Source organism: Xenopus laevis, chromosome 4S (genome assembly GCF_017654675.1).
Source record: "Xenopus laevis strain J_2021 chromosome 4S, Xenopus_laevis_v10.1, whole genome shotgun sequence".
Lineage (NCBI taxonomy): Eukaryota > Metazoa > Chordata > Amphibia > Anura > Pipidae > Xenopus > Xenopus laevis.
In genome coordinates this window covers 45,935,941-45,945,345 of record NC_054378.1, presented here as the reverse complement: position 1 = coordinate 45,945,345, position 9,405 = coordinate 45,935,941, and the positions used below count along the sequence as shown (strand labels likewise).

The following is a 9,405-nucleotide window of genomic DNA, read 5'->3' as shown; positions in this document are numbered from 1 at the left end:
TCCCTTTATATTATTTTTCCAAGATTCACATTATTAAAAGACTTTGTATCTGGAATAAAGGCTCAACAATAATTGAATATAGTGTAAGTTTATTGTGACACGCGCTCCTTCGTTTGCGCACAGCCTGCATTGCCCGGCACTGACACACAATACGCAAACATTTCTCCTCTGCAGACAGCACAGATCAGGAAGAGGCGGGGCTACTGGTCATATCCGGCGTCTCCTAAATGCTTCCGGGCGATGGCGTCCGTTGCCATAGCTACTTTCCTTATGGAGACAGAAGCCGAAGTGCGCGCCAATGTTCTATGAGCGGTTGTGAGGTTGACTTTTAGCAGTATAAAGAGAAATCGGGACTGTGCTCGCTAACTGGTACTCTGTGGATTACACAGGAAACACAATTCCCATATAGAAGCTTTGTTTATGGTCATCTCTTGTGTATGCCTATCGCTGGACTGGAAATAAGAAAATCCCTGTAGAAAACTGCAGAGACGTAAAGCAGTGTAAAAGCTCTTGCTTTAAACTGGCATAACATTTTGTATCTTATTCTGCCCCTGCCTTAGCAAATTCACCATGGCTCTGTATGAAGTGTACTCTCACCCTGCCCTCCTTAGATACAGAACTAGCATCTGTTCCAAAGCCACACTCTTTCTGCTCATAGTCCTGGCTCTGACCTACATCCCTCCCTTACTGGTTGCTTTTCGCAGCTATGGTAAGAGTTTGACTTCTTGTAGAAATATTACAATACAGGCGATGTACTTGATTCTCTGTCTCATTTATCCATGTCTTTACAGGGTTTTGGTTAAAGCAAAGCACCTACGAAGAACAGCCCAATGTTCGCTTCCAATACAACGTCTTGCTAATTGCTTTGAGCAGCACCACTGGGAATTATCTGGCATGGAGCACATATCCAGGATTTAATAACTTAGTAGGAGACAAACTTCGATTACCCCAGATATCCGTAAGTCTTATTCTTTGACCACAAAGTGTCGCTGGTTTCAAATAGTATACCAGAAATGCCAATTTTTTCAATTGCTTTCTATATATATATATCTTCAGTATCCGCACTCCAATCAAGCAATCTCAGGGGTGCACGGCCAATTCTCAATCATATAATCAAAGTTTGGAATAAAGCATTCCTGGGCCAGCACTTCCCTTAGTGAAACAAGTGTCTTTTTATTTTACACACATCACAGTGCTGGCCCAGGAATGCTTTATTCCAAACTTTGATTTTATATATATATATATATTTTTTTTTTATATATTTTCGCACTTCCGGTATTTTGGATTTGCTACATTCGTTTATACACTTCTTAGCAGCATTAAAAGATTGTTAGAAACTAATTTGTTTACTATTTAAAACAGATAAGCTGAAAAATAAATAGATTGGACAGTGAACTTAATTACAATTTACCTATGACAAGTTTTCCGTATGCCTATACACTTCCACTGAATTCTATTCTGTTTGTTCAGTTAAGATTATAACTGTGCATAATAAAGAAATCAGCCGCCAAGAATATATCATTAGCATAATTAACTACATAAGCATGCTAAAAAAATTATATTTACATGAGAAAATGTTTAGGTTAAGGTTTATTATGAGAAAATTTTGGACAGGATTTGATTTGAGGTGGAGAAACTTTTCTCCTAATTCAGCTCCATTTTTCCCCCATAGATTTCAATAGAGATTTCATGGGATGCACAATGAGATAAGGTTTTCTCATCTGGCTCTATGGGAAAATCTGGAATTGAATTGGGAGATAAGATTCTCTCATCAAATTGAATCTGGTCCTTTGTAATGCCCAGATTCAGAAAAAAATTATTTTTATTTTCTCTGTTACTCAGTGGGTCTATTCATCCAAATGTCTAGAAACAATAGTCTGCTTTTTATTTTTTCATTTTCCACCTTCTGGGCAATATTTGCTTCTGTTAACAAGATTACTACAAGTTTAGTAACCTATTGTAAGGGTAATATCTTGTTTGTATTTAGTTCAAATACATGTTAGTGTTTTGTTTTTTTTATTTAACTTGAAATCCTAATTTTAATGGGTCAAAAACAGAAGTACAGGTATGTGATTGGTTATCCGGAAACCCATTATCCAGAAAAATCTGAATTATGGAAAGGCCATCTCCCATAGATGCCATTATAATCAAATAATCCAAATTTTTAATGTATTTCATTTTTCTCTAATAATAAAACAGTAGCTTGTATTTGATCCAAGCTAAGATATAATCAATCCTTATTGCAAGCAAAACCAGTCTATTGGGTTTATTTAATGTTTGCATGATTTTCTAGTGGACTTTTCTACTCTGAAATAGTAAATAAAAGGCCTTGTTTATGTTTTTGGTTTGATAATCAATTATTGACCAGCTACAATGGCCCGTTCCACAGTGGTGTCTTATGCATCATAAGGTTGTGCTTACATATTACAAATAATATCTGATATGGGAGGGTTGTTCTGTTTATGTAAGGCCAGTTGCTTGCTGTGCTTTTACATGCTTCATCACACCACTCAATTACCCAGTAAAAATAAAACTCACCATCACTTAAAGTGATACTGACACTAAAAAACTACTTTTTAAAATATGAATGTACATTAAAAGTTACCTATAGGTCATGTTAATCGTTTTTTGCTGAGAAGTTCATTTTTGTAAGCAATTGTTAGTTGAAGTCTCTAAACCTGACTGTTTTGCCAACCTGACTATCCCATCTCAGCATGTTCGTTAAAGTTTCCAAAGCTAACGGATGCCTGCTGCACAAATATGGCAGCCCCCTCATACAGGAACATGGGGCATCAGACAGGTAATGTAAAAGCATTGTGCAAATACGTTATGACAAAGTTATAAATTGCTTTCAAAGGCAATATTATGATAGAGTTTAATTTCTGATGTCAGTATCTCTTTAATACTTAAGAATATGTAATATTTTTTTTATATAAAATTTTTTCCTAAGGAAAAAAAAAACATCGGTTTTGGTGCTTTAAGATTAAAAAAATCACAGAAAACTAAATTTGCGTCTAGCATTTGTTATTCAGTGAAGTGAAAGGATTATTTAGTGGTTTTAATAGTTTAGCAATAGTTTACATTGTGGCGTTTATTTACAGGCAAGAGAGGAAGACAAAAATCATGATGGTAAAATGGATGTATTGAACTTCCAGCTGGAGCTTCCTATGCAACCTACAGATACTATTTATGGTGTACAGCTCATTCTGACATTCTCCTACCAACTCAGTGTAAGTACAGAAGACATTGATACAAAAATATCTATATTTAATACACAAAACCCATTAATATCTTGTAAATTATATCCTTATAAACACTGACTAGTAGCTTTGTTTATTGGCTCCCAAAATAATGCTATAATGATGTTAGTAAGTGGTTCTCATAGGCACAGATGTAAATATCTGCTTCATAGCAAGCTGCATTTAGTCTATTTCTCAAAACAACACAATGGGGATTATAAAATGTCATTAAGCTTTTATAATATAGTCCATTTAGAGATGTAAATTGTTTTTAGATATGATAATAAAATGTATCTGTTTTAAATAAACAAAAAGCTGATTCATATCTTTAAAATAATAAAATCAATAAAGTGCAAAATGCTATAATTTGACATATCAGGCATAGGCACTTTGGGTTATGGGAAATGGATAGGATGAGATTATGTTACTGTGCAGTTATGTATGGTACATTTCTGTAGTAATTTAACAATAGGGAAAGAGAGGGGCTAACAATTGATCAGCTTCTACCCTCATTATCAGATATACACATCGGAGCAAATTCACTAAAGGGGAATTTTCGCCAGTGAGCGATTCGCTCCACTTTGCCAGGGGAAAATTCGTTACCACTACGCTATGTATGCCGAATGCTGGCGACTTTTCATTAGTGTTACATCGACAGGCCAAGCGTTTCAAATTTCGAAATTACATAATCGGTCGCTTCTGCCTAGTGAAACTTTGTTAGTCCTTTTACGCTTAGGTCAATTTGAATAGGGCAAGTACATTAAAGTCGTATGGACATCGTTATTAGAGATGTTGGAGCAAATGCTTGAAGTGGCCACTTTTTATTACAAATGTCCAAGGAACCTGAATAAAGACTAAAGAGATCCTCTAATGCCCTCCACATGAGCCCACCCTAAAACAAATGTTCCATGCCCCTCAAATATCAGGGGAAAGCCAAAAAAGTTAAATAGTTAGGACTTTTTCAGGCAATCCCATTTAAAAAAAGGACATGTCTCCAGCGTTTTTACAACTTTAATGAATTTCCAGCAGACAGGATATGATGTTACTGACATAAGCTTGAGGAAGATGTAGCTTTGTTTTATCAGTTCGTCTGATCTAAGTTGGCGAAGGAATCTCTGATGAAAGAGGTAACGTTCAGTAAAATTTGGGTCTTTGTGAATTCGGAGTTATGCCTGTTCGCTAGAGCGAAAAGTCACCTGCCGATAAAGTGTGAGCGAACGATAGCAACGGTCCCGTTTGGTCGTCTATGCCTGTTAGTAAATTGGCAATATCCCTCTGGATGAGATTTCTGGCAAATTGTCGCTAGCCACTTCACCCTTTAGTGAATCTGCCACAGGATAGTGGGAGAAATCAGGAGAACTAACCCAGAAATATTATGGGTTAAATCACATCCCTGTTTCTGCTAATTGTGGTTCTTTTTTCAGAGGATGTCAACATTTATAATGCAGAGCATGGCCTTGATCCAGTACTCCTCTCCAATTCCTGGATCTCAGCTTTATATCAATGGGGATTTGAAGTTGCAACAAAGGCAGCCTCTAAATCATAGGGGGTTGGACACAACATACAACGTAAGCATTGTGTTTCCCTTACATTTGTTATATGGATATTGTTTTGTACGAATGTAGGGCTCATATACTGTAGATCAAGAGCAAGTGTCAGTTTTATAAGGGGGGGGTAAAATTGCCATTCAGTTAGCACTTGTGACAATCTCTTACATAATGCAAAGAGTGCTCTATTTACAGTAGCAGGCAGTGAGTACAGGACTGCCGATCCACCTTTACATATACACGACTTCTTGCAGCTCAGAAATGACACAAAAGTAAGGGGTACTCGTGTGGGCAGCAGTCCTTTCAGTGTGCCATTTTCTGCTAGACAATACTCTGTCAGATACAGGGTTACAGAAATTTGGACTTGGCAGAGCTGGGTCAAAAAAAGTATAAAAGCTTTTTTTGTGCTTTCCATATTTAGCAAATGAGCCTGATAGACTGACAGATGAATGTATAGACTGAAATATTAAAGTCATGGCACTAACATACGCTGATGTTTCCAATTGTATGACAGGTGTCTGTGATAAACCCAAGCAGCCCTTTTGCAAGTACCTATGCACTCACAAACATCATATCGTCTTACCAGGAAAGAAATGGTAATGTGGAAAACGTTGAGCAAGACATAGTCATTTTGGGCTTTACTACATGTATGGGCTGTGATCTATCTTTGTGTGAATGAACTGATGTGTCTGTAAAGCAATGTAGGTACAGGTATAGGACCTATTATGCAGAATGTTCGGTACCTGGGGCTTTCTGAATAATGGATCTTTCTGTAATTTGGATCTTCATAACTTAAGTCTACTAGAAAATCATGTAAACATTAAATAAATCCAATAGGCTGGTTTTGCTTCAAATAAGGATTAATTATATCTTAGTTTGGATCAAGTACAAGGTACTGTTTTATTATTACAGAGAAAAACAAAAAAACATTTTTAAATTTGCATTATTTGGATACATGGAGTTTTTTTGGGGACAGCCTTTACGTAATTCAGAACTTTCTGGATGATGGGTTTCCGGATAACGGATCCCATACCTGTGATATGACAAAGCTATCTTAATAAAGGATACTAATTAAAAAATCTGTGATATAGCAGGGACTGTATTTCTTCAGTCTTCTTATGAACTATTTTTAGAGAGCATACGCTGGATATTTTGGTATTCTTTTATATTCTTGATTTCAAATAGGTCCAACGCAAACCGCTATATTCCATCTCTCTAGCTGCATATTCATTCTGCCTAAAGTTAACATTTCTATAGCTGATTTTATAGGAGATGATATTAGGAGCTTATTGTGTGATGTCTCCATTCAGAAAATTGATTCCCGTTCTACTGCGGAATCAGTGGGGAAATCATTGAGTGATTAGCAGGTGTGTCCGTGTTACACACAAGCAAATTGGGGGGAAGTGGCAACACTTTTGGGGAGCAATGCACTGCTAATGTTGTTATGTATTACACAGGTTGCAAATGTGTTTGTGTGTAAATAAATTTACTGCTTGTCATTTTATGTATAGAGCTTGTATAGGCATGCGATCTGTTATCTGTAAAACTGTTATTTAGAAGGCTCAGAAATATTTTGACTATTTAGTCTGATTTGCTTTTTCTCTCTAATAATTATACAGTTAGTAGTAATTGATGTTAACTAAGTTAGCATAAACCTCTACTGATGCCTTCCTTAGGGGAACTATTGCAAGAATGAGAATTTAATCTAAGCTTCATCATACTGAAATAAGAACGTTTCTAAATATAATCAATGAAATATTCTGCATTTTTTCTGAAATAATCAAGTTTATCTTCACTATCCCTCTCATAGCATCTGTTTCTCTTCATTATGTCAGTATGTATGTGTGTGTATATTTATATATAATAGACATAAATGATATACCAAACACCACTAGATATAAATTGCAGATATTGCTTCTACTTAGAGTAGAGTATGTAGTGTGTGTAAATAGTTCTTGTCAACAGGCTTGTCATATGTTACTCTTCTCTGGTTGCAGTGACCACATTCCTGAATGCCCCAAGCCCCCTTTGGATTGTTGGGAGAGCAACTACTGATCCATTTGTAATAAATGCCGTTATCCGGTATCCTGTGGAATCCATATCATATCCTTTATATTTCTATGTTCATACGCGCCGTTTCTAGTGTATTTTGCAGCAGGCTACAGGTACATTTTAATCATACGATAACGTTCTTAACTAAATATGACTGTTATTTCCCGTGCTTGGGCTTTTTCTGCTTTCGATTTCCTGAGCTTTTATTCAGTGTTTGTTCAGTTGTAGCGCCACATTTCCCTTTTTGAATATTCCTTAACATTCTTCACATATGTGCCTGGTTTCTGGGAAATGCTGAAATATGCATGGATTCAGTATGTCAGCGTCCTTCTCATTTTCCTTTGGGTATTTGAGAGAATTAAAATATTTGTTTTTCAAAATCAAGTGCTGAATACAATACCAGGCCCAATGCCATCTTTGCATAAAAGTCACCAAAGCTGATAACCAACCTCAAGTGATATAAACTGGATCATGAGTAATCCATCTGAGGCCTTAAACTGCTGCCAAGAAATCGATCTTCCTTTATTTTGTGAATACGATGGCAGATTCAGCATGATTCAGGATATTCTTCAGGAACATGAGAGGAAACATTCTTTCTATATTGGATTCGTGTTTTTTTTTTTCAAAATGCATCAGTTAATAGTGCTGCTCCATTTTTCAAAAGGGCAGACTGATTTATTTATATTTCATTTTGAGATATAAATATTGTCTGTTTCCTAGGTGCCCCCAGTCACGCGACTTGTGCTCTGATAAACTTCAGTCACTCTTTACTGCTTCACTGCAAGTTGGAGTGATATCGCCCCCTCCCTTCCTCCAGCAGCCCATCAGCAGAACAATGGGTAGGTAACCAGATAACAGTTCCCTGGTAGATTTAAGAACAGCACTCAATAGTAAAAACCCATGTCCTACTTCAATTCCTTCAGTTACATTGAGTAGGAGAAACAATAGCCTGTCAGAAAGCAGTTTAATAGTGCTGTAGTGGCTGTTTCTGAAAGCACATGACCAGGCAAAATGACCTAATGCCAATATTGCAACTAAAAAAATACTTGATGGGTTAGGAATGACATTTTATATTGTAGAGTGAATTATTTGCAGTGTAAACAGTGTAATTAAGAAATAATAAGAAAACCATAAAAATGATGACAGAATCCCTTTAAGAATTTGGGGATCAACAGTACTGCTGAGATCTAACACTTTATGGAACAGAATCAGTTTTAACTGCAGAAGTGCAGTTGGCCATAGAAGTTGGTCTACTATAGATTTAAACAATTAAAAGCAGCCACGTGTATTTGCATTGAAACATTTATCCATTCCTTGACCGTCATTGAATGTCAGGAAAATGCTTGGAAAAGTTGTTAAAGTTTGAACTGTTTGGAATTCTTTAGGCTGCATCTGTGTGAATTTTATGAAGCCCTTTAGGTTTCGTTTCTGAAATTTCTTTGTATCTGGAAAGTTTGATTCATTTAAAAATAGGGGCTCTGGGACTGAAAAGGCATATCGTACCTGAAAGGTTAGATCAGGGCTGTCCAACTGGCGGCCCACGGGCCGCTCAAAATCTGCCTGCAGTGTCTGTTTACCATATGTAAAATTTAAAAGGTATCACTACAGAGATTGACTGGCCCCTGCATTGTTTAAACCTTAAATTCACACTGTAATCCCCTGTATTATTCTCACCTATGATCCCCCTGTATTGTTCACACTTGTGACACCTCTATTGTTCACACCCTAAAGACCTGTACTGTTCACACCTGAAACCCAGACTGAAACTGCCCACATTGTTCTCCTGTTCACACCTTGTTCAAAATGCTAATGAGGCACCAGCACTGTGTCACTGTATGTAGTACATATTAGACTGGTCCTGATTCCTGTCTCCTGCTCTATTCTGTCTTCCCTATGCTCCCTGTGTGTGTCATACTTTGGTATTTGTTCTGGGGGTTTGTTAGCATTTGAAAAATATTGTTAGTTGCCCCTAAGGTGTTTAATCATATGATGGGGTGCTGTATTATACACAGAGGGAGAGGAGGCATATGGATTTATGGGTATGTCTTAATATGACTTAACTTTTTTTCACATATGAGTGACATCCTTGCCAGGGCAGGCACAAGGTAGTTCAGGCACCCTAGGCAAGAGCTTCAATCAGAGCCCCCTGTCCTGCATTACCATTTCCCTCCTTAACATGATGGTTTTTAAATAAAGAAAGCAAGAAAATGTACAAAATTTTTTCATTTATATCACTGCTCCCTATACCTGTACTAGCAAGCCCAGCAGCCATCCATAATACACCCCACCCGTACCTGTGCAAGCCAGCTCAGCAGCCATCCATCATACACCCCACCCGTACATGTGCAAGGAAGCTCAGCAGCCATTTATCATACACCCCACCCGTACCTGTGCAAACAAGCTCAGCAGCCATTTATCATACACCCCACCATACCTGTGCAAGGAAGCTCAGCAGCCATTCATCATACAGCCCTCCTGCAGCCATCATATTGCCCCAATCTTTACATGTGTCAGCAGCAGCCAAAAAGAAATCTGATCACATCATATTGCCCTCAAGTATTTATGTA

The 9,405-nt window shown here is 37.2% G+C and overlaps 1 protein-coding gene across 1 annotated transcript; it reads left to right on the top strand.

Annotated features, from left to right (window-relative positions):
- The first annotated feature begins 208 nt into the window (after positions 1–208).
- LOC108715441 (transmembrane protein 231) lies at positions 209–7,437 on the top strand. The gene is made up of 7 exons (XM_018260589.2): positions 209–709; positions 792–958; positions 3,102–3,230; positions 4,664–4,807; positions 5,301–5,382; positions 6,784–6,889; positions 7,108–7,437. The coding sequence occupies exons 1-7, from the start codon at positions 571–573 to the stop codon at positions 7,277–7,279; spliced, it is 939 nt and encodes a 312-aa protein (XP_018116078.1). The 5' UTR covers positions 209–570; the 3' UTR covers positions 7,280–7,437.
- The last annotated feature ends 1,968 nt before the right edge of the window (positions 7,438–9,405 follow it).